Genomic DNA, 27,937 nt, shown 5'->3' on the forward strand with positions numbered 1-27,937 from the left:
GCTAATTGTAGGCAGTTAAGTCTGAAAAAGGAGCTTTAAAATTGAAATAAAGAATTGCTTTTTACAAATGCAGGACCCAAATTGAGTAAAGGATCACTCGGAGTTTTGAAAAATGTGTTTGAGCATGCTAGAACACTGCCCTCCCTCACAGGGGTGCCCTGTAGGAGGAGGGCACACAGGATGGGCAGGCAGGGCTGATTGGCCTGAAGGTGGATATCTGAGCCACCTCGTTAGTCCACACCCAGTTAATTTTTGTGTACGTAAGGTAAAGTAGGTTAGGGAGTTAGATCCCATGCTTATAAAGGTTCTGTTGCTAATAACGGTGCGTGCTTGTGTATGTGTGTTTCCCTGGAGGATCATTCTAATAGCAATGGAAAACCTACTCACAAAGGTGAGAAGTTTTTTTCATCTGTAGAGGACAACATCCAGAACTGAATACATATATGGCTTGTTCAAAAATGGGGAAGAGATTAGAAAAATGTATCCTCAAGTTTGCTTATCAAGCCAAGTCATTCTCTTGGCAAAGTAGTGATAACCCTAGATACAAACCACCAAGAAATAACTCTATTGCAGGGTTTCAACTGGTGTGCTGCAAGAATTTTTAAAATCAATACCTCTTTAGTCAGGGGCATTGACCTCTTTCACCTTAAATTGTCAAATTAAAAATTGACAACAGCTAACACAACAATAGCTGTCCGGTGTGAATGAATAAAAATTATACCTATTTTTTTTGTCAGATTGGCAAAAAATATATTTTTTGGTGTGCAGCAGAATTTTAGTAATTAGTTTATATGTGCCATGAGATGAAAGAGGTTGAAAATCGCTGCTCTATTGGCATCCAGGTGTGAAACTTCTCTTGGAAAAGTCAGATCCATGCACTTTTGGTAGCAGGTGGGATCACCTACTATTTTGGAAAGTAACTTTTTTATTTCTTTTTGGCCCAATATCTATGTGTCTCTTGAGAAAATAATCCAAATTCCTGTTCCAAGTCACTTTCCAGTCTTGCTTTATCTTTGCATCATGCTTTGCAGTTTGTAGACAAACGTAATGGGTGAGTTCCAGTCAACTGGTGGTATCATATTTCTTAGATTGAGTCATTGCTAAGAAACTTGTTTGTGAACAGGCAGCAGCCCGTGAAAGTGCCTGTACAGAGTAACATGTCAGATTGAGGAAACTGGGCCACTTTCTTGTTGAAAAATAAAAGGGCAGAAGGATGGTTCTGCAACCAGGGGATAGCAAATTTGAGATCAAGGGTTTTCACTTGCTGAATGATTTATCTCTTGGTGTGTGTTTGAGAATTTTTATGCTGTTAAAAATCGCTAATTGTTGAAGATTAGGGAAGTAATCCTTTGTGAGATTCTCTAGAAGGAAAACTTGGATTAACGGTAACTTTTACTACCATTAGGAGTCTCTACTGACATATAATTAGTTGTCAGGTCAGTTTTTTTAAAAAAATGGAGCTGGAATTACACAGAAACTAACCTTGTGACATTTACATTTGGGCTAAATGGCTGGAAGGCCCTTCCATACATAACATTTGTGATTCTGTATTGAGGGGGGTGGGAGATTTCTTAGTGGGCTTTTTTGGTTGGTTGCTTGTTTGTTTTAATTTATTGGGATGCATTGGTTAACAAAATTATACATGTTTCAGTTGCACAGTTCCACAACACCTCATCTGTACACTGTATTGTATTCACCACCTCAAGTCAAGTCTCCTTCCAGCACCATTTATCTCCCTATACCCTCCTCCACCTCCCCTGCCCCATGATTTCTTTGTTTTTAATCACCTGCTTCACAATTATTGTAGCAATATGTGCAGAAGTTAGCAAATCAATCCAGTAGAACCAAAAGTACTTGAATGTGGGAAAACTATGAAGAGTAACTTGTCATCTGCCTTCTCTAGAAATCACACTGAGAAAACAGTTGGCATTATGTTGGTTATCTTTGCAATGGGAGGGAAGCAAAGAGAAGTAAACTGATAGATAAATACAGGGGTGGGCAAAAGTAGGTTTACAGTTCATATGGAAAAATACAATAATTAATAAATAATAATACAGCCCTGGCCGGTGTTGCTCAGTGGTTAGAGCATCAGCCCACATACCGAAGGATCGTGGGTTCAATTCCTGGTTAACGGCACGTACCTGGGTTGCAAGTTCACTCCCAGCCCTGGGTTGGGGAGCATGTGGGAGGCAGCCAGTTGATGTACCCCCCCCCCATTCCACTTTATCTGAAAAGCAATGGAAAAAAATATTTTCTGGTAAGGATTAACAAATAAATAGTAATACAAGAATAAACTTTCGTGTACTCAAAACAGTAAACCTACTTTTGCCCACCCCTGTATTTATGAAACGTAATTTCATCAGTGAGATATATTTTAAAAATACACTTGCTGCCCTAGCTGGTTTGGCTCAGTGCTTAGAGCATTTGCCCTTGAACTGAAGGGTCCTGGGTTTGATTCCGGCCAAGGGCATATACCTTGGTTACAGGCTCAATCACCAGCCCCAGGTTTCTCTATTTCTCTCTCCCTTCCACTCCCTATGAAAAGCAAAGGAAAAAATATCCTCGGGTGAGGATTAAAAAAAAAAAAGAACACTTGCTTGGTGTCATTTTACTTTATTTAGTAAGGATTGTAACTGCAAAGAACAGCCTTGTGAAGCAAGGAGATCCTTTTTGTTGTTTTATCAGTTCTTCAAAATTCAAGCACGCCCTCAGCTGTTTTTATAGTCTATAGCTTTTCATTTGGTTTATACCCTAACATGGTAGGATGTGATTCATGTTCCATTTGGTTTTGCTCAAAAATATTTGAGCAGCTTCTATGGAAAAAGTATTAAATCAGATTTAGCTTTTAGGTAAATAATATAACTACCTGAGCATAATATAAAGACTGAAATGTATGAAAGAAGAACATTACCAGGTGCAACTTAGACTCTGAATGCTAGTAATTAATATCTGGATGATGAAATCATAGAGGATTAACTTTAAGATTTATTATTATTTTCTTCATGAAAATATATGATTTTAAGAAGGAATAACCTGAAGTATTGTCTTAACCCTTAGACTGTAAAATTGGAAGTGAGGATCAGTTTTCATTTTCCGTTTACTAAATTAGTTATCTGCAATTTATTTTTTCTAGCAGTTTATTGGTGAAATTTACTTTTAGAATGAAACTTCCTACCACCTTCCTGTCATTCTTAGGACAAAATAGAGGATGGGAGAGGGAAGGGAGGAAAGGGTATTGCGGGGGTGCAGGCCTCATTTACACATTTGAATGTACGATAGTAACCATTTTATTTTTCATTTCAAATACTTTTCCAAAGCCTCAGTTTACTGAATTGGTTTAATTTAGGAGAAGGCTGTGATATCTTCTCTGGTGTTTTCACTTTTGCTTTATCTTTCTACTTTTGGGGGGATTTTTGGAGCATGCTAAATGTTCAGGGCACTAAAATTGGCTTGCAGAAAAGACATATTTAATGTGGGATTCTGTGTTCAAGGCCTTTCTTCTTTGTTTATCCTGGAACAAAGATGTTTGTTTTAAAATGGTATGAGTTAATTGTCCAACTTCAGATTTTCCCATAAAACATGTAACAGATTACCCAGATGGCAAATGATGATATATACGTTTTAAATATGAGTATTTCCATTAGGCCAGATGGTGATTTCATGTGAATTGTCGAACATTTGTGTTTCTTATTAAATTGTCTTTTGTCTAAGCCAAGCTAGTAACATAATTTGGAACACAGTCAGGAGTCACTAAAGGGCAACAAGAAGAAAAATTCAGACACTAAGTGGCTGCGGCATTTGCTCCATGTGGCATGTGAAGGCTCATAGCCAGTGCCTGCCGTGCCCTCGGAAAGCTTTCATCTTAAAGAAGTATCTGATGTGATGCTGGACAAACCACCCCCCTGCTTTCCCCTCCCTCTCCAAGCCCTTATCTGCCATTTTGCATGGCACTTGGAGGGGATATGGCAGCTGTACTTTCTCGGTGCCTGAGATTTACGTGCAGAAGAGCAGTTTCAGTTCTTCCTTAGCACTTCCTTTCCCCCTGACCAGTGTCATGGTGTTTGCTGCGGGCTCTGCCCCAACTGTTTCCTCTTAGATGTGCTCAGCTTTGCAGGAATGGGTCATTTGTGGAAGAAGTCATGTGCCCAGTCACAGGACTCCTTACAGGAAGCGCTCATTGCCTGTTAGGTGAGCGCAGGACAAACATAGTCCTGAGCCTGGGGGGCTCCCCGGCACTGAGTCTTGGGTGGACAAACTGTTTGCATTTTCAACATAAAGCTTTGAGACTTCATACAGTATCAAATCAGGTTTTGTTCTTCTGAAATTTAAGCGAAAATCTGAGTAGCACAGAGTATTACATATTAAGGCCATGACAAGAAACCCATAGTTGCTGCAATCTAAATTTGATCAGAATGACTTTATATATATATATATATATATATATATATATAAATATATATATGTGTAAAAGTTCTCTTTTAGAGACCTCTCATAGCAAGAATAAACATTACATAACAATAAGCAAACACAGGAAGCCTCTGAGGACACTTTGAAACCTGTTTGAGGCCTTCAGGATCTCAGTGAAGGCTGCCCAGCCTGCATTAAGAACAATAGATGTCACCGTCTTTTGGTGGCATTCTTGGTGGACACAGTAAGCTAGAGCTGTACAAGTCCTTTGTCTTCTAGAGTCCCCATTGTTTTAGATCAGTTAATAACAGGTGCTCAAGAGCTGATCCAAATGATGTTTCATGGTTTATTTTTCCTGTTCATTGATAAGGATTCATCAGGATGTCCTTTCCTGATCATGCTATGGGGAATTTTAAAAAATTGAATTGGTTTGTAGCTGTGCACTGAAGGGTAGTCATGTCAGGAATTGAGTGGCATTTGAATGGGTGTGTATGTGTACATAAAAGTTTACATTAAAATGTTTATTTTATTTACCACACACGCTGGACATGTGGTTCCTTCCGTGAGGAACCAAATAGCTTCATTGCTTTGTTATTTCATGCTCCCACTAGTTAGGTCCATGACTTCATTATTAGCCAGTGGCCTGGAGTTTGGTCTCACTTATAGCTAGTAGTAGGGCCCACCACTGTCAGCATGCATAACAATATTTGTATATGCTTTACATTCATAGAGAGTTCTTTCACATGTCTCATTTGATCCAACATCTGTATGATTAGGGGTGGGATGGAATAATTATCTTAAATATGTAGCTAACCCATATGAACCCACTTAAGACATCTCTTTTGGTGGGGAGGAAAGGGAGAAAAAAGAGTGATATCAACTCTTGGTGTGATTGCCACTGATAATTTTAGAATAAATTACATTTGAAATTTTTCCTCCAGTCCTAGTTAGAGGGATACTTTGGGATAGTCAGATTTGTGAGCAGTTGTTTCCAACATATGTTGTTTCTGTGCTCTTTCAGTTTTTATGAAAAAGTCAAAATGGATATTGGTTCTTATCCTGGGATCCTTTTTTTTAATCCTCACCCGAGGAGATATATTTTTAAAATACAACTTTATTGATTTCAGAGAGAGGAAAGGAGGGGTGGAGAAAGAGAGAAAGAGAAAGAGAGAGAGAGAGAGAGAAACATCAATGATGAGAGAGTCATTGATTGGCTGCCTCCTGCACGCCTCCCACTGGGGATCGAGCCCGCAATCCAGGCATGTGCCCAGACGGGGAATTGAACCGCGATCTCCTGGATCCTAAGTCGATGCTCAACCACTGAGCCATGCCCGGCTGGGCATTTTTATTGATTTTCTTGAGTGAGATCCAGAGAGAGAGAGATTGATGTGAGAAACATCTATCGGTTGCCTCCCTTATGTGCTCCAACAGGGGATCGAACGTGCAACCTGGGTATTTGCCCTGAGAATTGAACCCATGACCCTTTGGTACACTGACAATACTCTGACCAACTGAGCCACACTGGCCAGCATCTGCAATCTCTTAAGAAGCACCAGGCATATGCAATCTGGGGAAAGTGAGGGAGGGATGTGTCAGAGTGGTCCCCAGGTGTTAGGACAAGTATTTGGGTTTCTCTTTTATTGATCTTCTGAATAGCTTAGTGCATGTTCTGCATCAGTTTTTGAGATGGGTAGGAAAGGTACTGCCTATTTTTAGAGAGATTAGAGTTCAGTTGAGATTGTGAGATCATGCATTTTAGTGCATTTAGTTGATGTAAAAGTCTAGATAAGCTGTTATGCTGTATCTAGATTCACCAAGAAGGTATGACCCAACCTAATCACAATTTTAAAGTAGATTTCTCTATACCTGGGCCTTTGTCTTTCACATGACCTTTGGGTAAAAATGCTCATTAAAATGGAAACATTATTTAAAAATGGAAATTATTCTCATGATTTAGTGGGGAGCCTCCTGATACCATGAATGTTTCTTTCTACGTTATTTTGTTGCTTGTGACCAGGAAGATGATCCAAGGGACATGTGCTTAATCCAGCCTTCTGTAAACTGGCCACTACACCCCATCAAGATGTCAAGGCAAAGTATCTGAGACAATGGATTGATTTTATATCCTGTCCAATTTAGGAACCACTGGCCAGTGATCAGGTTTGGTTTTTTTTAGTGCAGGCTAGTGGTTTAAAAAGCATGAGTCAGCCCCTGGCTGGTGTGGCTCAGTTGGATAGACATCACCCTGGGCACCAAAAGGTTGCTGGTTTGATTCCTGATCAGGGCACATGCCTGGGTTGCAGGCTTGATCCCCAGTAGGAGGTGTACAGGAGGCAGCCCATTGATGTTCTGCTCTCACATCAATGTTTCTCTTTCTCCCTCTCCTTTCCCTTCTCTCTGAAAATCAGTAAAAAAGAAAAAGAAAAAAAAGGCATGAGTCGGTCCATGATTGAGGCTGCCCAGGTACATGTCCCTGTTCAGCCACTTTCTAGTAGTCTCCTTTCTCTCAACCTCATTCTTATCTGTAAAGTAGGGATAGGTTTGATTGTCACATGGTTGTTTTGAGGACTGGTTTGTATATGCAGAGGACTTAGAACAATGCCTGACATATAGAAAGCCCTTAATAGATGTTGCTTTAAACACAGATTTATGCTAGCCAGTTCTGAAGACTGCAGGTGTTGCTTTAACTCTACCTATGCTGTGTGCTTTATAGTACACATTATACTGTTCAAGGCTAGGATGATGATGAACCCCCCCTGAGCAGGGTTTCATAGCATTTAAGTTTCCAACACCAACTTTCAGTCAAGGCTAGAGGTGGCCTCTGCTGTCTGGCTAGTCGTGCTGCCTCTAGGCTGGGTGGCCTGCTCCTCCTTTGTTGGGTAAAAATACCCTGACTACTCACGGAAGCAACCACCATGTTATTTTTTCCTTGGAAGGCTAGACACACTGAGCCAGCCTGGTGCTTCCAGCCATCAGCACAACTGAAATACAGAGTTTGATGCTCTGCACAACTTTAAATCAGAAAAAGTGCTTTTGACACATTTTTGGGTTTATGAAAATGTAGACATGGCACCTGCTCTAGCCTTGTTATATAAATCAAAATAACCTCATTGTAGGATTTGCCCATTATCTTAAAACTTAATACTATCTATCCTTCCTTGGAGCCATGTTTTGTTTTTTGTTTGTTTTGTTTTTAAAGAGGGTTATTTATGATTTCTCACGAGTAAACCTGGTGGGCGTTATCCCTTTCCCAACTTTTTTGGTAGACAATAGGCAACCCCTTGCTTCACGTATCACAAGATAGCTAAAGACTACCAATTTCTTCATGCCTCAGGACATAAAACTCAAGGGGAAATTGTTTTAATAAGTGAGCCAGGGACAGAGTAGGCAAGAAATGATGGGGGAAAGATAAACCAATGTAGGAAAGACCAGAGGAATGCTAGTATTTCACAACTGTTAGAGTGATGATTTAACTCGGGTTTTTTTTCCTCCCTCCCCTGTAAACTGGATATTTGCTGAGCAAGTTTAGAAAAAAAATTCTGTGTATTCAGTCATGTTTTTCAAATCTCATTTCTCGTAATAAACCAGTGGCTTGGAGTGCTTGCTCTAATTTCTGTATTCCATTAAACAAGTGAGGGATTTCTTTTAATTCAGGAACATGCAACACTTGTTAACTGCTCTTTCATGACCTCTACCATCACCCAGTCATTAATAATCCAAGTAATAAATGATTACAGTGGATGGCTGTGTTTATAGATTGTTTTTTATATGAATGGATTTACTGAGTGGAATTAACTGTGCCCTTCCAGAACATTGGATCTGGGTTCCCATTCAGATTTTGTTTGTAATCTCCCCACCACCCACCATCAACAACAGCATAAGGTGAATTTTGTGGTACCTGCCATTTTAAAACCATCTTAACCATGGTCTCTGTCCTTGCTTTTTTGTTTTGAACATAGGACATGGATTTGATTGACATACTCTGGAGGCAAGATATAGATCTTGGGGTGAGTCGAGAAGTATTTGACTTCAGTCAACGACGGAAGGAGCATGAGCTGGAAAAACAGAAAAAACTTGAAAAGGAAAGACAAGAACAACTCGAAAAGGAGCAAGAGAAAGCCTTTTTTGCTCAGTTACAACTAGATGAAGAGACAGGTGAATTCCTCCCAATTCAGCCAGCCCAACACATCCCGTCAGAAACCAGCGGATCTGCCAGCTACTCCCAGGTATGACTCAGTTCTTGGGTAGATGTATGGCAGGGTTTAAGGAAAGAATATTGACCCGGGAGTTAAAACATCTGGATTTGAGGTCCAGCTTTGCCTTTTACTATGTCTTCATAACCTTGTCACATCATTCCCAACCTCGGCCTCCTAATGAGTTCAATACCTGACAGACTTATCTCACAGAGTTATAAGGGTTAGGAGGACATCAATTACACGAAAAAGCTTTGTAAGCTATAGAAACATCATGGGAGGATCCAGCAGCAGCATGGTGGTGGCAGTAGTGGAACCAGTGGTAGGCATTACTTTGGCACCAGCTATGACAGGAACTGTGACTGTGACTGTTCTAAAGCACCTGACATACCGATTGATTTCATCAGTATGATCATTATCGGAATTAGGTACCATTATCCCCATTTTATCTATTGAGCAATTGAAGTTCAAAGAGGTTAAATAACTTTCCCAGAGGACTCAAGAAATTGGGGGAGCCAATTTGAACCCAGACAGTCTGGTTCAATTCTGTGCTCTTAACTATGACACTAAACTGATTTCTGAACTAAAATATTTGATTGACCAGGTTGTAAGCATTTTAAGAACATCAGTCATGAACCTTTAGCTTGGGAACGGAACGGTCAACAAGTTTTTTTCCCTTTTTGTCTTTCCCTTTTATCCAGGTTCCCCACATTCCCAAACCAGATGCTTTGTACTTCGATGACTGCATGCAGCTTTTGGCCGAGACATTCCCGTTTGTAGAGGACAATGAGGTATACATTTGGTTCACAGCAGAACTCCAGAGCTGCATCTAATATATGCTATATGGGGGTCCCTTTAACATCTCTCCGTTAAAAAAAAAAAAATTTAGGAGGAAATTTGTCAATGAAACCTTATTAGCCTCTCTGTAATTTTACAGAGCCCCATACAGTACAAAACTCAAAATGTTGACTACTGCACAGCCAGAAGCATGGGTCAGCATAATCATGGGAACAAGTAATGCATTTGTTACAGGCACTAAAAAATAAATTTTGATGAGTAGAGCAAGCAAGCAGTGTAGTACACCAAAACTTGTTCAAATAACAATTTTTATAAACCCATTGTGTTTGAAGCACTATATATAGTATTTAAAATGATAGCTTCTTCCTCTTCCTGAAAGCAGCCTGAGGTGACCTCTTAAAATGGCTTGATATTCCCTTGACCCAGAAATCATGCAAATCAAGAGGTACAAATCTTCGTGTTCACTTTAAGAACACTCATGAAGCTGCCCAGGCCATCAAGGGTAAGCATATTTGAAAAGCCACCAAGTATCCGAAGGGTGTCACTTTACAGAAGCAACATGTGCCATTCCATCATTACAATGATGGAGTTGTGTACCCAGGCCAAACGGGCTGGACATGGTTGGTGGCCCAAAAGGAGTGAATTGTTGCACATGCTTAAAAATGCTGGTGTGGCTCGGTTGGGTGTCATCCCGTGTACCAAAAGGGTTGCTGGTTCAATTTCTGGTCAGGGCACATGTCCGGGGTTGCAGGCGCAATCCCTGGTGGGGGTCGTGCTGGAGGCAGCCCATCAATTTTACATTCCTACTTTGATGTTTCTCTTTCTCTCCCTCCCCCTTCCTCTCTAAAAATCAATAAAAATATTTTTTTTAAATGCAGAGAGTAATGCTGAACTTAAGGGTTTAGATGTAGACTCTCTCGCAATTGAGCACATAAAGGTAAACAAAGCTCCCAAGATGCGGTGTAGAACTTAAAGAGTTCATGGGTGGATTAACCCACACACGAGCTCTCCCTGTCACACTGAGAGGATACTACTGAAAAAGAGCAGATTGTTCCTAAAACAGAGAGGAGGCTGCTCAGAGGAAAAAGATATCCCAGAGGAAACTGAAGAAACAAAAACATATGGCCCGGGAGTAAACTCAACATAAAATAAATACTAATAAAAAAGCAGGGGGAAAAAAGATACAAATTAAATCCTAAAGATTCTTACCCATTTTTCAAGTTTACCTTCAAATGCAAAGGATAAAGCAAACCAGTAAATAAGTAAATTTGGAGGCAGTTGGGTAAAAATGTTTCCTTGTATAGAAACAGAGTTCATAAGTAGAATACCGAACTGCAGCCAGTTCCAGCTTGAGGTGCTGTGCTGGTGCCTTGGAGGGCACTCACCACTGCCGGCAGCAGAGTCATGTAGATAAATGCCTTGTCGATTTTAGGTTTCTTCGGCTACCTTTCAATCACTTGTTCCTGATGTTCCCAGCCATATCGAGAGCCCAGTGTTTATTGCTCCTAATCAGACTCAGTCATCTGAATCGCTTGTCCTTCAGCTAACCAGTGACATAGATAATATGCAGCAGGACATTGAGCAAGTTTGGGAGGAACTACTGTCCATTCCAGAATTACAGGTAACTAAGATCTAATATATACCAAAGATGCTATTTTATATTCAGTGCCTTTAAATTAGTCATTCTGGTTATTTATTATTTATATGCCACCTATTTATAGGAAGTAGTAGAGGGTGATTTTAAATTAGTTATGAGAGCTGCCCATTCTCAATGCAGTTTTGTTTGAGAGACTGGATGTCTTGAGGATAAGTAAGTTATAAACCTGAAGTCTGATCTAGAAACTGAAAGTAGTACAGATGTTTTGGCATTAAGTATCTGTTGGAAATGGGAATTATCCAAGATACTTGTAGAAGAAAACAGCTTGGAGAGAATGGGGGTGGGGAGTTTTTACTTGGAGATGATCAGGTATTGAAGATATTTAACCTTGATTTACATAGTATAATCTTTCCCTTGCAGTGTCTTAATATTCAAAATGACAAGCTGGTTGAGACTAGCACAGTTCCAAGTCCAGAAACCAAACAGGCAGACACTGACAATAGTTACCATTTCTACTCATCGATCCCTTCACTGGAAAAAGTAGGTAACTGCAGTCCACCTTTTCTTGGTGCTTTTGAGGACTCCTTCAGCAGCATCCTCACCACAGAAGACCCCAGCCAGTTGACAGGGAACTCATTAAATTCAAATGCCACAATAAACACAGATTTTGGCGATGAATTTTACTCTGCTTTTGTAGCAGAGCCCAGTATTGAGCCCAGTATCAGCAACAGCATGCCCTCCTCAGCTACTTTCAACCAGTCACTCTCTGAACTTCTAAACGGGCCCATTGATATTTCTGATCTTTCGCTTTGTAAAGCCTTCAATCAAAATCACCCTGAAAGTACAGGAGAATTCAATGATTCTGACTCTGGAATTTCACTGAACACAAGTCCCAGTATGGCATCACCAGAACATTCGGTAGAATCTTCCGTCTATGGAGACACACCGCTTGTCTTCAGTGATTCTGAAATGGAAGAGACAGATAGTGCCCTTGGAAGTGTCAAACACAGTGGTCCTAAAACACAGCCAATACAGCCTTCTGGGGATACAGTTCAACCCCTGTCACCGTCTCGGGGGCACACTGCTCCAGTGTGTGATGTCCAGTGTGAAAACACACAAAAGAGAGAATTGCCTGTAAGTCCTGGTCATCGCAAAACCCCATTCACAAAAGACAAACATTCAAGCCGCTTGGAGGCTCATCTCACAAGAGATGAGCTAAGGGCAAAAGCTCTCCATATCCCATTCCCTGTAGAAAAAATCATTAACCTCCCCGTGGATGACTTCAATGAAATGATGTCGAAGGAACAATTCAACGAGGCTCAACTTGCATTAATTCGAGATATACGTAGGAGGGGGAAGAATAAAGTGGCTGCTCAGAATTGCAGAAAAAGAAAACTGGAAAATATAGTGGAACTGGAGCAAGACTTGGATCATTTAAAAGATGAAAAAGAAAAATTGCTCAAAGAAAAAGGAGAAAATGACAAAAACCTCCATCTACTGAAAAAGCAACTCAGCACCTTGTATCTCGAAGTCTTCAGCATGCTACGAGATGAAGAGGGAAGACCTTACTCTCCTAGTGAGTACTCCCTACAGCAAACGAGAGACGGCAATGTCTTCCTCGTTCCCAAGAGTAAGAGACCAGATAAGAAAAACTAGACATGGAAAAATCTGATCTTTTCTGAGCTAGTGTTTCTTTTTGTTTTTTGTACTGTTATATATACTAAAAGCTCCTACTGTGATGTGAAATGCAGAAATATACTTTATAATTCTATGCAAAATTATAGTCAAAACTAGTGTAGAAAATAATAGACATTAAAAGCATTAAAATGTTCTCAGTATGCGGAAATCAGTTTCACTTTAACTGCAAACTTAATTTCTTAGAACACCATTTGGGCTAGTTTTCTGTATACGTGTAAATACTACAAAAACTTATTTATACTGTTCTTATCTCATTTTGTTACATTCATAGATTTATATGTTTTGACATCTGGCTAAAAGCAAATTGTTGCAAAACTAACCACTATGTACTTTTTTATAAATGTTGTATGAACAAAAAAAGGCATTTTTTTTATATTGTTTAGCTCTGGCAAAATAAAACACAATTTAGTTGAAAAGCTGGTACTAATAAAGGAATGATTGTTAAATGACTTGTAATTCACTTGAGTTTATTCACAGTATTTTCAATGCCATTACAATGAACACATTTAGAGGTGTTTTTCATTTTTTAGAATTCTTTCTTTGAAAATATGCGCCTTATACTAAACTTCTGGTGCCAGAGATAAAAACGAAGTGTATCAAGAAGCTATTTTATCACTTCCATAGCAGGTACAACTCAACCAAAGGAAAGTATTCCGCTTTGCCGTGAAAACTGCTCGGCATTGTTTGAAGTACAGAGGACGAAACGGAAACCCGCCCTTGAACTAGGGAAAGACAGCAAATGTACTGCACTGCGCCAGAAAGAGGACTGGGAAGGCCAGTACAAAGGCACTGCAATTTGAAACATGGTTGTAAATAGGAAAAGCCGTGAGGTGGCATATCGGAAGGCGTGGGAAACCCATTCTGTTGAATAAAAAGCATCTTTCAGACAGGACACAGGAAGTCCAGAGGCTCTGAAGCCTGCCCGTTTGAGGAAAACAAGGACTATATGGCTGAAAATGGAGGGGAAAGAAGAGTAGAGTGGGTAGGGGAGGCAACGTGGCAGCCTTGTTAAGCCTTCATAAGGACTTCTACCCAGCAAAGTGGGGAGCTTTGGGAGGTGTCAGGTGAGAGTAACATCCGATTTTTAGGTCTCCCCTGCCTTGTGTGTTGAGAGTAAAGGTGGGAGCAGGGAGACCAATGGGGTGGCTCTGCAGTATTCACATGGAATACAGCATCTTGGTCTAGGATGGGTGGGGAACGTCCAGCCCTCAGGCCACACATACAGCCCGAAAAACCATTTTGTCTGGCCCTGCCAAGGCAACTGCAGACGGGACTCAAAACTCAATAAATTAGTTTTCATAATTTTGTATGGCCTGAAAATGATGTAAATGTCCAAATGGCCCTTGGCAGAAAAGTTTCCCCACCCCTGGTGTAGGGTGCTAGAAGGGTGTTGGGTTTGTTCCAAAGGTGAAACTAAATGGATTTTCTGACAGAATGGATGTGGGTTGGAGGAGTCAAGGACTTGAACATTTTTAAGAACAGAGTTGCCCAGGCATACAGAAGACTAGTTTACTTAAAATCAGTTTCCTCTCATATTGAGATTAAATGGAAAAATCAAGGCCCTTCATAAACTCTGAAAACCTGCTGCCCAATAAACCATTCACAGCACTGATTCACTATTTCCTCACATAATTATCTCGTTTGGTTCTGTTTTAAAGTGGGGAAATGTAGATTCACCTGAGGGTTAAGTGTATTTAAAATAAGCACTACGTGCAAATTATTCACCAAGTCTTAATAACCCATTAGGAGTATACAGTGCAGAAGTCCACAGGCCCTAGAGCCAGACTGCCTGGGCTTGCTGCTGCCGTTCTAGAATGGCCTCCAGTAACTCAAAGCGATCAGGCTTGTTTCCTCATGTCAGATGAAGATAATACCAAGTTATTCCACAAAAGGTACTCTACCTACACAATCAACGGACATTTTTTTCATTTTGAGCCTTATATTAGGGTGCCTCTTGGTTGCAAGTGAAACTAAAGTCAAATTAGCTTAAAAGAAGTTGACTGATCACTAGGAAGCTCAGGTTGAAAATGGCTTAATGGTAATAGATTTAGGCATTCAAATGTGAAGATTCTGCTTGACCTTCCTTGTGTGGTCAAGAATTTCCTCTTGTAGTGGTGATGAGATCCCTGGAGACAGGACTTGTCCAACCGTGGAAGAAAAAAAATGACTTTAAACTCCTTACACATACGGCATATATATTAGGAACTAAACCTTTTAAGTACAGGCACACCTCAGTTTATTGTGCTTCCCTTTATTTCACTTCAGGTATTTTACAAATTGAAGGCAAGACCCTCCAGCACTAAAGATTACAGCTCATTACTGCGGTGCTGTGGAATTGACCCACAATCTGAAGTCCGCCTGTGTCAAACAAATCCTAACTCACCTATGACTAAAAAAAAAAAAAAAAAAAAAGCCAAGTGTTCTCTTGATCTGGATTTGAATTATACAGAGCTTTGTGTCCTGATTAAATTTGGCGGTTAAGCCTTTGTAAGTTGACTTTAGAGGCAGAAAGATCAACTTGTTGTCCCACTCCCCCATGCATTCACTGGTTGATTCTCGTATGTGCCCTGGGTGGGGAATGAAGAAACCTTGGTGTATGGGGACTGCTCTAACTGAACTATCCAGCCAGGGCTGAACTCGGTTTCTAACTTTAAAATATGTACCTATGCCTTTTACATCAAGGTGTATCAAGCATTTTATTAGAAACTTTAATTTCTGGTATATAAAAAAAACCCTCAGGCCCATGCTTTTAAGGGATGGGATGGCATGGCTGTTCAAATGTATCTTAACAGTACTTTTCATACCCATACTTTTAAGCCTACAACATATACAACTCATTACTCTGTTAATACATCAGGCCAGTTTCAGCTTTCAGCTGCCTTTTAATACTTTTTGAGAACTGGAAAAATTTAAAGACCATAAAAACTTTAATCACTTGTGGAGAGACACTGGCATAATTAACTCACCCATTAAAACTAGATTTGCTTGAGGACAGTCTTAAGACAGTACCCAAAATTACTATTTTGAGCAGGAATTAGGTTTAGCTCTTCAAAGTCGTTTTACATTTAACCATCACACTCAATGAAGGTGGGTATTATCTCCACTTTACACCCCCCCCCCAAAGGAGTTAGGTAAAAAGTCTTTAATCTGGACAGAAAGGGCAGAGAATTTTGATTGGAAGTTACTTTATTTTCAGTAACAGTAAAATTTAACACTCCATTATAGGCAGCAAACCACCAATAGTATACACAGTACTTGCAATGTCACTAAAAAAAATCACAACTTTAACATCAGATTACTGTTACCAAGTATCTTAAAATACCATCTATGTTTATCACTTCAAATTAGATGTCAGGCCCACCACTAGCCTCCTCTGATGTTTAAGGCACATTATGAAATCAGATTTAGTATTTTGATATTTTCAATGTACTGTTTAATACTACATATTTAATGCATATGAAAACATTCTAAGGGGGTCAGGATAGCATGGCATAAAAACAAGTTTAAGCCCCAAATAACTTGCCCAAGCTCACAAAACTAAATTTTAAAATTTTTTACTGACAGGCAAAACTTACTAATTGCATTTCTCCCAGTACCTATTAAAGTTGTAATAGAAGATAACATCAAATCCAAATAGAAAATTCATCAGTTCCTTTGACATCAGTATCTTAAAGGCTGTTTGCTCGACATTTGATAGAATGCATGGACCAATACAATGTATTTTTTAGAATTACCTTGCAACCCTCAGAATTACCCTTTGTAGAATTCTTTCCTGATTATAAACCCTTTAACTGCAACGGCTATAGTGAAATTTACCAATTAACTACCTTTTCAAAGTATTTTAAAGCTGTCAGCACCCTTGTATATATTACTTATCCATTATTTACCAATAAAGCTTAGAAGTTAAGGGTAAATTCCTGTTTCCTAGCTGGTTTTCAGAACTGTGCCCAGTTCTACCACATGAAGACAGTTCTCAATACACCTGTCATTAACTGTCTTTGAAAAGGTGATGGACAAAGACAACGTATCTTACCTATTACCTCAGTCTTACCTAATCCTTGGTACTTCCTTTTCGATTCTAAGTCAGTCTAATATATTAACAGGACCCCATTTCTGCAAAACTAACACTAATCTTCAAATATTTAATTGGTCTGAGGTGAGTACATGTAGGATTCTAAGTTTTTCTTCTTGCCTAAGTATTTCAGTCTCAGTTAATGTATTTTCTTTTTGAGAAAGCATATATACTTATTTTGGTGGAAATGAAATCCTGAGTTGTTCTGGGACTCAAGTATTCACTGGAATTATAGGATACTTATAGCTGCAGAATATAAAACCACTGCATATACTATGAAACCAGTGTTGAATACAAACAAAATGTCATTCCTGTTAACAGCTAAAAGTCCCCACATGGCTTCAATTCACAAATTATTTCACTTACCATGCTCTTAACAGCTGTTAATGCTAAGAATCCACATAGCTGTTTTATTTTTATGTCACACTTATCAAAGCCCTAACCCACAAATTCTTCAGATGACTACCATCTTTATTTGGTTTAAATTGTAATACTGTGATTTTAGACTTGATTTCATGAAAGGTTTTGCCCAACCCACCCCTCACAGCATAAACTGTTCAACTAATCAACTGAACATTTTAAGAAACCCAACCCTTCCAACGTCTGAAAGGAATCCCTTCATCCTTCCCCCAAATTGTTTCTCACTTGCTCAATTATCCTTAACTACATTTCCCAAAATAAAAGTCACTGATTCCTCACCTATTACCCAAGTATCTCATACATTGTCTTTCAAGGTTTAAATCTGTAAGTGGCAGTAAGCTTTAAGGTATTTTTCCATGCCTACTTCCCAGGCCAATTTTTCCACGGAAAAGAACCCATTTTTAAAATTAACTGACAGGTATAGGCTCATTCCTTCCAAGTTTCCTGTTACTACTTACTAGTAAAGTATGTCATACTCACATATGGCATTTAAGTCACATGAACACTGTGAAGTGAGAAAACCACACACACGTTTCTAAAAATATTTTAATGAAAAAGTTATCTTTCTGTAAACATTTCATTATCCTACAAATGAAACATTTGAATCCATTACACACCACCTCTTAAGTCTTAAAAATCAGAAAACATTGAAATTTAAAATTTTGAATACTCAGAGGCTAACAATCCTTACATTACCCCTGCACATTAGCATGCTTATGCCCTACTTTGAGACATCAATTACTGGAACTCCAAGAGATACTGTTATTAACTAGAAATGTTTCAAATTGTGACTTCTACATTGGAACTCTTCAAACCAAACTTATCTCAATTGTTTAGTTCCTTAGCAAGTGGTCTTTAATTACCAAATTTTCATTAGGACATGAGTGTAAATGGAAGGTTGTTTTTTCTTTTGGTTTAAAATATAATGTGGAAAGCAGTAACCTGTGAACTGCTTTGACAAAGCCTGCCTTGACCATTTCCCTCATGAACTTACTTTGTTTATTGGTGCTATGACTTAACAGCATCACATTTTTCAGTAATGACAGTGTAACTACATTTACGTTAAACCACTTTATTTCATAAAGAAACGAGATGGACTGAAAAGAACAATGCCTTTAAAGAAAGAAAATGTCTTCTATCTTAGGAAATCTGCTTCACTAAAACCATGATGTAAAGAAAATCCATCAATAAAAGAATTACCTTGTCAACACACTTCATTCTAGTGATATGTAGAAATTTAGTCCTGGTTTAGAGGAGAACCAACCAGTCATTTTGTGAGAATAAACACTGGCAAACTTACTATTTATGTAAGAATTTGATTTACTTACAATTTAGAAACGAGTTTCATTTTAAGCATCTATTCCCCAAGTGTTTTGTGGTTTGTTTTTTTAAAGTGAATTAACATCAAATCTCAACTTTTAACAAGTCCTTTTGGGCCAGCAATAATACGCCTTATGAAATCAGCAACTGACTTGCACAGTAATAGTTTAATTATTCTTTGATAAGTTGTCTTTTAAAAAGGAATATTAGCAATAATTAGGCCCCCACTGCTTCAGGTAACAGGTTAAACAACACATACCAAAAAAAAAACAAAAGCAAAAAACACCCTTAAAAAAAAACCCCCCAAAAACAAAAAACCAAATACTTATCCTATCAATCCAAAGAATTCCCTGATTTTGTATGCAAGAAAATTTATGAGGCCACTTGAATGAAGACTATTTTTGTATTTGTATCATCTGGCAATTTAGAGTTCATCCCAAGGTTCTTCCTAGAGTAAGGATTGGCAGCTTAATGTTTGTTAGAACTAAGTCATGCTTGTTACAAAACTCTTCGCAAAATTTGAGATCACTCCCTTTCTCATAAAAAAACTGACTTTATCCTAAAGACACCAGCAATTGTGTACATGGGGCCACATGTCACTCAACATGAACACTCATGGTTATTGTAGAAAGTTTTAAAACCTGTTTAAAACATTTGGATGTGGTTCCAAAGTTTCAGCTGAACAATTTTGCTAATGTACCTAATGGTTTTAAATGTGTAATATAAATTTGTAGGGAAACAAATGGTGTCATCAGGTTTTACTGTGAGCTACAAACCTTACCCAGCCAGAAACCTTCGTATTTAAGATGGTAGGAAAGACATTCCTCATTTAGGCAAGAAGGGTTCTCATTCAACCTGCAAATCAAAAAGATTACTCTTACCTTGCTTTACAAAAAAATACTCTTTAATTAGTGAAAAAATTCAAATTCAAGCCTTACCTAATGCTTATTGCCCTTCCTTGCAGGTCTAAATGCTAGACCTAGTGACTGTGGCAACTATCTCTCATTGATGTTCCAAAAGGCGAAGAGCTCCTTCCTGCTAGACTTTCTTCGATATTTCAGTTGTAATAAGCAGATTTAACTAGCCTTTGAAAAGTTGCTCACTATCACCATAGTATCTTATGCTTTCACTTCTCTGTAGTTGAAGCTCTTGCTGCTGCCTTGTCATTCTTTATTTATGCTGACTTGTCCATACTCAAAAGGCTTCTGAAGTCCTGTCTTAGTGAGTCTCCTTTGATCCACACTGTGCTTAAAAAGCACATCTTAGGTCCTTTAAAGCTGGTTAAATCGCTCTCCTCATGGCTTACTTTTCCACACTGTTCACAAGAACTAAGCTAAACACAACTTATAAACAGGTCACATACACAGATTTCACCTGCTTATAGGTTGCAAACATCAACTTACTGAAAATATTTTCACTATTAAACTAGTTCCAGAACAGAAAGTTTGTTAACAGTACAATTAACTTCATAATATGCCGTTAAAGGATACTGTCAAGGTTGTCTCAAACAATTTCACAAACATAGAAACAGGAAATGTTAATCTCCCCCATTCCTTCAACCTTTATTATATGAATAAAAGAACTTTAAACATTTTAGCTCAATTTTAATAAAATGTTTCCCAAGCATTATTTTGACCAGGTACCCAGATTTAAGTCATAAACATTGACAGTGTCCATTTATATAACCACACTTGAAGTTGTTAAAAACTTAATCATTTTCTAATATTTGCCTATTTTCTACGCTGCTTATTCACATATGTCCATTAACAAATGGTATGTTGTCTGTTACATTTATTGGTTTGTGAGTGTTTTCTGGAAAACTGCGGTTATCTGTGAAGATCGATTTCCATGCTGGCATTGCATGCATCCAAATATTAATGCACAGAGGCACAGAATTAGAGCAACAAGAGAGCATACGCAAACACTAGCACGCCCCACTCCCCTTTTTATTGCTTGTTTTGCTTAGTACTTCTTAAAACAAAAATAAAAACCTTGAATTCAATGTTCAACTGCCAAAGAAACAGTAACAGCAGGGCACATATTTAGGGCTTGAATGAAATTGTAAGCACTAGGGCTGGCGCAAAACAGTAGACATCAGTTTATATATATGACCTTATCATCTAAAAATCTTCTCACCCAGGGTCTTCCAAACAAATTAGCTCATACCAACATGATTTAGGTTCAAGCACACACATAAGAGTAACAGTGTTCTTTGGGACTTTGAATAAGAACTCAGACAATTCAAATTTGAATTCAGGTCTTTGGGAAGTGGGAAGCTTATACTAAGCAACTGTGGTACACTTCTACTGCATTAAGTCATTTGGGTCAATTATATCTAGACTGTCCTTGGTTTCATCCCATAAAATGTAGAGGGTACAAACAGGAAAGCATGCCAGCCAGTTAAGGGTTCAACAATGCATGATTTTTATTCTCTTGCTTTGAGAGCTTCTTATATCAAATAAAAAATGTTAAACCAAGGAAAATAACGGAAGATTTATGGGCCTCTTGTGCTTTAAAAAGGAAAAAAAAGGTAGCCACCAATTTGCTCAGATAAGCAGGCTTAGTGGTCCTGTATTCTGAAAAGTTATTAAGAATGTTTTTTAATGGAGGAGGAAAGGAAAAACATCCACTACCCCTTTCCAGGATTTAATCAGAGGGCAGCAGACATTCTTTACACCCAAATAAAACTATGGCAGCAGTTCACATGTGACCAAGGTGAATGTAGAATGGAGATGTTCTAAACACAGCTAGGACTCTCAGCAAAGCTAACACACTAAAATCATGATTACATTTTGAAAGAAAATGCACAAAAACCAAATAGGAATTTTGAGATTTTTCATTTGAAGGTAAATCTTAATGTCATTAAAGTCACAAATATGCTAATTTAAATACCCAATTCTATTTATCTAAAACACACATTGCAAACATACAAATATCTATTCTCTCCACATGTCAGAGCCCATTCATTTCATGGTTTGGAAATGGGGAGAATAGATTCCCCTTAAATTGCAAGTCAGCAGGTGTTTCTTTACAGTTAACTTTAGCAAAATTCATACAAAATAGTGATTAACAATGATCTTCTTTACTTGTTAACTCACAAGGAAACACCTTCAAAACTGCATTTTGTTAAAGTTTCTGTACTAAAATGTAGAAAAACTGAACTACACAAATATTGAAAAGTTAAAAATTCCTTAATTTTTTATTCCTGGTACCACTACCACAATTTACAGGGCAATATACCTGATGTAATGAAAAGAAAAAGAAAAAGACAAAGCTACAACAGATAAAAGACCTCAGGAATGTACATCTAATTGACACTACATTGCATTAATCAATAGCTGCACTTTTTGCAAACTGTGGCTATGACAGTCCTGAACAAGAAGGGTTTCCTGTTTAAGCTGCAGTAACTTTTCTGACTATGGATCATCGTTCCTTCTGTGGCAGATTTTTACAGTTCCTCTAATGCATTTGGGACGACTGTCTCAAAGTAACCTGCAGCTTTCCTGACAACTCCTCGCTCTCTCTCCTGCTAAGAACTGTAGCCTGTTGAATAATACAGGATAAAAAAATTATTACACTCAGTGAACAGTTCCACATATGCTTTATCATCATGATAAAAACTTAAAAGATACCTACCCTTTTCTGCTGAGTTTTTAGAACCTTCTGCTACCATATCCACCACTTCCACCACCAGATCCATAACCACCTGGAAATATACATGTAGGGAGTTTTAAAAGAAATATACATGAGTTTCTAAATTAAAAAGGTTATAAAAATTTTTAATGAATAACAGTATTTACCACCATAGGGGCTGCCCGAGCTTCTTCCACCAAAACTGCCCCCTTTCATGGGTCCGTAATTTGATTGTTGTTGTCCGCTGTAATTTCCAAAATCATTATAGTTCCCACCACCACCATAGTTACCTGAAATTACAAAGGTTTTATTTGTGGTTGACTTACACAATTATATATGTACATATTAACTATCGTGGCAGCATACTCTACAACTCCTACATGCAACCCCTTGAAGAGATTTTACAGAGCTACTAAACTCTCTCCACAACAAACTGAGGCCCACCAGCAGACCTCAGACATAGGTTAGAAAAGAAAACGAGTGGAAGATGGTCCCAAGAGCATGTATCTAGATAGCTGTCATATTTTGATTATATTTGATGTTTGTATTTGATGCTGTACTCTAGCACGTTCTTGCCTTCATACCACTAACACCATCGAAGTTGTCAGTTTGATTCACTCTAACTCTGATGCAGTACAACTTTTAAACCAATGTCAGAAGGTACTCTAACAAGAAAAACCTTCTGTTGTTGATACATTAATACAATCCAAAACTCAGTGCATTCATAACAAAGCTCTTTAGAGTGTCAAAGTAGTAACACAGTCTTGCTTATAGTATGCGATGTGTCTGTGACATTCAGATTCAAAATGCTTGTCATTTAGACTCCAGATGACACCCTAATCACTTTAACTTACAGTTCCCATTTGTCCAGTTTAAAAGTGCATAGAGTTAAAAGTAAAATTCTGGCAATAAATACATTACTGCTAAATGCCCATTTCGAGTACAAAATAAAAGAGTTGAATACATTTTGCCAATTTACTAACAAGCACAGTAAGAAAATTCAGTTCAATTACCCATCAATTGAGTAATTTCTAATTTTAAAAAACATGAAATTTGACCAAATGCTATGTTTTAACACTTTAAAACATCTGTAACGGAACTATAAATAACGAATATTTAAAACAACTGAAAACTTACCAAAATTTCCCCCTTCATTGTAACCATCATATCCTCCACCGCCACCATATCCACCACCTTGGTTTCCATATCCTGGCCCTCCACCACCACCATAGCCTCCTCTACTACTGTAACCAGGACCACCGCCATAGTTGCCTAAAAGAAAAAATTGAGCCATACAAAAGCAAATGTACAATTGAACTCTAGTTTATATTACATTTAAGCCACTGGAAAATAAACCAATGAATTGATTTAGCACTAAAGCCTGGTTAATAGAACCAAGAATGTGGGCCAGTAAGAATTTAAGATAAATGCTTAAATATATTTTAACATTATAAGTTTTTAATTCTTTAAATTTCACTAAGGAAAATACTGGTCTCCTGAGATGTTAACACAGCTCAACTAACTAGTACAATAAACCTAATTGGCTAAAAATAATTAGCTAATGTTAAATCTTTAAAGGGGAATAAGTTTACTCTTCTATTTTAGTTTAGAAGTATATTTTAACCATCAAAAGCCATTCAAGTTTTGACTGAAATTATAAAAAAATAAAAATATTTTCTATAAAGCACAGGAAACAAAGTCAAAATATCAAATAATTTTTTTAAAAACTTACCATCACCTCCAAATCCATTATATCCGCCATCACCTCCTCCATAACTACCTCTGCTGCCACCTCCACCACCATAGCCTCCTGAGGAAAAGCACGGTATGAATTAAAAGTGTAACATTCAATATACCAATTAATTTTAGGAAGACGTACTTAGAAATAAGATAACCATCCTACCTCTTCCACCAAAGTTTCCACCACGACCAAAGTTACCTCCGCCACCTCCAAAGTTTCCTCCACGACCCATGAAGTTACCAGATCCACCTCCACGGCCTTTAACATAGGCAAGGGAGATCTTTAAGAACCTTACAAACACCACTGATGTTTACTGTTTAAGTATACATAGTACTACTGACCTCTTTGCGATCCAGCAGACTGCATTTCTTGTTTAGAAAGGGCCTTTTTCACTTCACAATTATGCCCATTAATAGTGTGGTATTTCTGAACTAAATTTTTTTTAAATCAAACAAACAAGAGTTATTTGATGTTTGAAAAAGCACATATAAATGATATCTTTTAGCACTACACAACATTAAAATACCATCAAGGTAATGACTTCTGAGCAGGGATGAGGGAATGCTCTGGGATGTTACCGTTTATTTCTTGATCCAGATGCTGGTTACACAGGTGTAGTCACTTTATGAAAACTGAACCATATACTTTATGCACAATACAGTATTCTAAGTAATTTAGCAACTTTAGTGTGGAATGAAAAAGCCATTTCTTTCTTATTCAAGTTGCTACTTACCAACAATTTTATCAACCGTATCATGATCATCAAAAGTTACAAAAGCAAATCCTCTTTTTTTCCCACTCTGCCGGTCTTCCATGACTTCTATGGTTTCAATCTTGCCATACTTTTCAAAGTAGTCTCTCAAATTATATTCTTCTGTATCTTCTTTAATACCACCAACAAAAATTTTCTTCACTGTTAGATGGGCACCAGGCTTTACAGAATCCTACAAATAAAAAATATGTAAGGAAAAAAAAACCCCAAATTCTTACGATTTGGTATTATACAACGTGGTATTAAAATACCTCTCTAGAAACAGCTCTCTTTGGTTCTACTACACGCCCATCAACCTTGTGCGGTCGAGCACACATTGCTGCATCCACCTCTTCAACACAAGAATAAGTCACAAAACCAAAGCCCCGGGAACGCTTTGTTTGGGGGTCTCTCATCACCTACAAAATAAAGAGTTTTAAACCACTGAAACACAGCTCCACAAGTCCTCTACCCCTAAGAATCTTCTTTTTGTTCCTTTAGTAACTTACCACACAATCTGTGAGTGTGCCCCATTTCTCAAAATGTTCTCTTAAACTGTCATCTGTAGTTTCAAAGCTCAGACCACCAATAAACAGTTTTCTCAACTGCTCTGGTTCCTTAGGATCATGGCCCTGAAAAAACAAACCAATACATTTTAATTATTTCTTTTAGTAGTGAACTGCTAAGATGTACAAGCCTTTACTCTGCTACAAATAAACTCAGCATCAAATTCTGTACCATTAACACTTTGTCTAGTTAAAAATTAAAGTAGAATCATACAAATCACATCACTTAATAAAGGAACCAGAATACCAAGAAAACCTAGAACCTGCCTTTCGAATGCCAACATCACTTAAACTACATTTTAGTCAAAGGGAATCCCAGAAACAAAAGTCCCTGAATTTTAAGCTACAAAACGGCCTGGGGACAGATTATTTCAGGTGTTGCTACTAAGAAACCATTTTCTAAGAAACCAAAATGTTGTAGATGCAGTGTTTCATCCGTGCCATTTCTTTTCATGTCAAGCATTTCATTTTAAACCAAAGCTGTGAGATAATAAAGTCTTAAGTACCAAACTTAAATTCACCAATATGTAAGGAATGTAAAAATCTTTACATTCCCTCAATTCCAAATACATAAAAGAAACTGTAAAACTATCATTATCTGGAACATTTAAGATCTTGCTTCCTGATGTGAGTTTGGCTCAAATAAATTATTTAAAAAATCTCTTAAAAACATTCAACGGTTACAAGCAAGTCAAGATTAATAATATAGGTATTCCTTCATAAAAGGCTAACTCACCCCCCCACAAAACTAAAAAAATTCCATCATGTATCTTGACAACTTTCTGTAACCAGTATGTTATAGGTTACATGCTGCAAAAATGACCTATGGCAAAATTTTCAAATACATCTTGTAGGGTCACAAAAAGGGCAAGCTGAACTTAAAGTATAAAATTTACTGCTTGAAAATGAAATTTTTCTTAAAGATGTGAACTGAACTGTTTTACAATTTAACCAGCTCGTTAACAAATTACATGAATTGACATTTAATCCATGCATTACGATATCGTCCATCCAAACTGGTTACAATAAAGGGGCTCACATTTACATTCTAATGTCTTCCAGTGTCTTCTAAAGGTACAGACGTTAAGGCATTTTATACGAAGAAACTGTCACATGCTAGAAAAAAATGTTAAATGATTAATAGCCTAAAGCATTAATTCAAAATTATGAAAAGCAATTTTCAAGTCCTCGTTAAATGCACTTAATTAATCATCAACATCAAATTGACTAAACACAAAAACAAAAAACAAAACCAACTATACCCCACAGAAATTTATCTCAAGCACGTGAAAAATTCAACTGTGGTTGCAGTCCTCTAAAACGAAAATCCAAAAACTATAGCCATAACCATGAAAAAAAAGGGAGATAAGAAAATTTTAAAGTTCCTATTTTATAATGGCGCGAAGATACGTATAATACCAAGTACTTTAGCAAGACTAAATCAGTAAGTATTATAAAGCAGCAAACTTTAAAATTTTATTTTCAACTAGATGCTGCGAAGAAAACAAGAAATTAAAATCTCGTCGCCTTAAAGAGGTCTGTACGGCCTAGAAATGCGCCAGCATAAGTTCAGAAAAAGCACTGCGCCCCAAGCTTCGAGGCCATTTGCAGCATGTTCTGCCGGGCCGCCTCCTGTCTCTTCCTTCCAATCCCGCGCTCTCTTTCCCGGTGGTGGAATTAGGCGGCGGCCATTGCGGGCCAATGCGCCATTTCGTAACGCGGCGGCGGATCAATGTCAATGTGGCCGCCGCCCGCCAGCTCGCTCTCCCGGATGTGCCTGCTCGTCCTCTCCCCTCCCCCACTACCTCCTCCCAACCGCTCCCGCCCAGGCCCGCCATGCCTCCCTCGGCCTCAATTCCCAGGCCAAGCAGCTGGCGGGCCGGGTCCCTTTCCGAGGTCTCCCCAGCCACGCCGCGCCTCCAAAGAGCCACCTGTGCAGCCGAAGAAAGCGAGAGGAGCGAGATGCCCCGAGGAGGCCTCCGAGGCCCGCTCCCTTCCCCCTCCCACCGCCCGTCTCAACGTAGAGCGCGGGACCGCCGACCGGTCCACCCGGCCTCCCCACTCCCACCGAGCCAGGCCCCCCACGCCGGCCACGACCCATCAACCCCCCGCTCTCCCCCTAATACCTCCTCCCCCCGGCGGCGGCGGCGACGGCCGGAGTCGGGCTGGGGGCGACCGGGCGGCGGTTTTACCTCCATTTTGAGACCGGACTCGCCTCTTCCAACTCGAGTTCAATATGGGACCGAGAGGAAGAGGCGGGGCCAGCCGTCACGTGACGCGCTTTCCGCGCGCCGCCGGCCTGGTGGAGGAGGGGGCGAGTTATGAAAGGGGCGTGGCCAACTGGGCGCGAAGACGGACTGGACCAGCGGGTTGGCGGGCAGAGGCCGGAGGCGTGACAGGCCGCGGGAGCGCGCGCGCCTCGCTAATTTCCAGTGCGGCACCGCCCTTGCCGCGGTTCGCGCCTGGGAGGCTGCGGGGACGTCTGCTTGTGCTCGGCCAATGGCGTGCGCCCACGTCGGGAGAACTCCTCGTGACCGCGCGTCACTGGAGAAGAAGGCCTTTCCCTTTCTTCTCGCGCTCCTTTCCCCTCCCCCATGTAGGCCTCTTGGTCTCAATTTCAGAGTTCATTCCACTGCGCGTGCCTGCGTAAGCCCCCACTGTTTTCTCCTGTGCTTTAAGGTCGCAAAAAAGACCTCTGGGCCCCTCGCCTTCTCCTCGCCTGTTTCCAAATGCAGCGACGC

General features: G+C 39.0%; 2 protein-coding genes across 6 annotated transcripts in view; one reads left to right on the forward strand and one right to left on the reverse strand.

Moving 5' to 3' along the window:
* NFE2L2 (NFE2 like bZIP transcription factor 2) overlaps positions 1-13,139 on the forward strand; it is a 31,376-nt gene extending 18,237 nt beyond the window's left edge. For both annotated transcript variants that reach the window (XM_081143242.1, XM_081143243.1), the window contains exons 2-5: positions 8,367-8,633; positions 9,302-9,391; positions 10,831-11,019; positions 11,416-13,139. In XM_081143242.1, coding sequence (XP_080999368.1) covers positions 8,367-8,633; positions 9,302-9,391; positions 10,831-11,019; positions 11,416-12,651 — 1,782 coding nt within the window. In that variant the 3' untranslated portion in view covers positions 12,652-13,139. The remainder of the gene's footprint in view (positions 1-8,366; positions 8,634-9,301; positions 9,392-10,830; positions 11,020-11,415) is intronic.
* Positions 13,140-15,861: 2,722 nt separating this feature from the next.
* On the reverse strand, positions 15,862-27,475 carry HNRNPA3 (heterogeneous nuclear ribonucleoprotein A3). Of its 4 annotated transcripts, none has more exons than XM_081142425.1 (11): positions 27,389-27,475; positions 25,140-25,262; positions 24,903-25,049; positions 24,613-24,823; positions 24,221-24,310; positions 24,042-24,137; positions 23,871-23,948; positions 23,276-23,410; positions 22,306-22,428; positions 22,142-22,211; positions 15,862-19,360 (listed from the first exon to the last, which is right to left on the reverse strand). In XM_081142425.1, the coding sequence occupies exons 1-10, from the start codon at positions 27,392-27,394 to the stop codon at positions 22,159-22,161; spliced, it is 1,062 nt and encodes a 353-aa protein (XP_080998551.1). In that variant the 5' UTR covers positions 27,395-27,475; the 3' UTR covers positions 15,862-19,360; positions 22,142-22,158. The 4 variants fall into 4 exon arrangements, with proteins under 4 accessions (XP_080998551.1, XP_080998549.1, XP_080998550.1 ...); XM_081142423.1 differs by having other exon boundaries at positions 27,323-27,455; XM_081142424.1 differs by lacking the exon at positions 15,862-19,360 and adding an exon at positions 21,678-22,048.
* Positions 27,476-27,937: the final 462 nt, after the last annotated feature.

Source organism: Miniopterus schreibersii (assembly GCF_964146895.1).
Source record: "Miniopterus schreibersii genome assembly, chromosome: 7".
Taxonomy (NCBI): domain Eukaryota; kingdom Metazoa; phylum Chordata; class Mammalia; order Chiroptera; family Miniopteridae; genus Miniopterus; species Miniopterus schreibersii.

Coding starts and splice junctions, on each gene's coding strand:
- HNRNPA3 (XM_081142423.1), bottom strand. CDS start 27,394: ATGGAGGTAAAACCGCCGCCCGGTCGCCCCCAGCCCGACTCCGGCCGT. Junction 24,824..24,902: donor AGAGAGCTGTTTCTAGAGAG/GTATTTTAATAC, acceptor TTTTATTTGTAG/GATTCTGTAAAGCCTGGTGC. Junction 23,411..23,870: donor TAATGGATTTGGAGGTGATG/GTAAGTTTTTAA, acceptor TTTTTCTTTTAG/GCAACTATGGCGGTGGTCCT.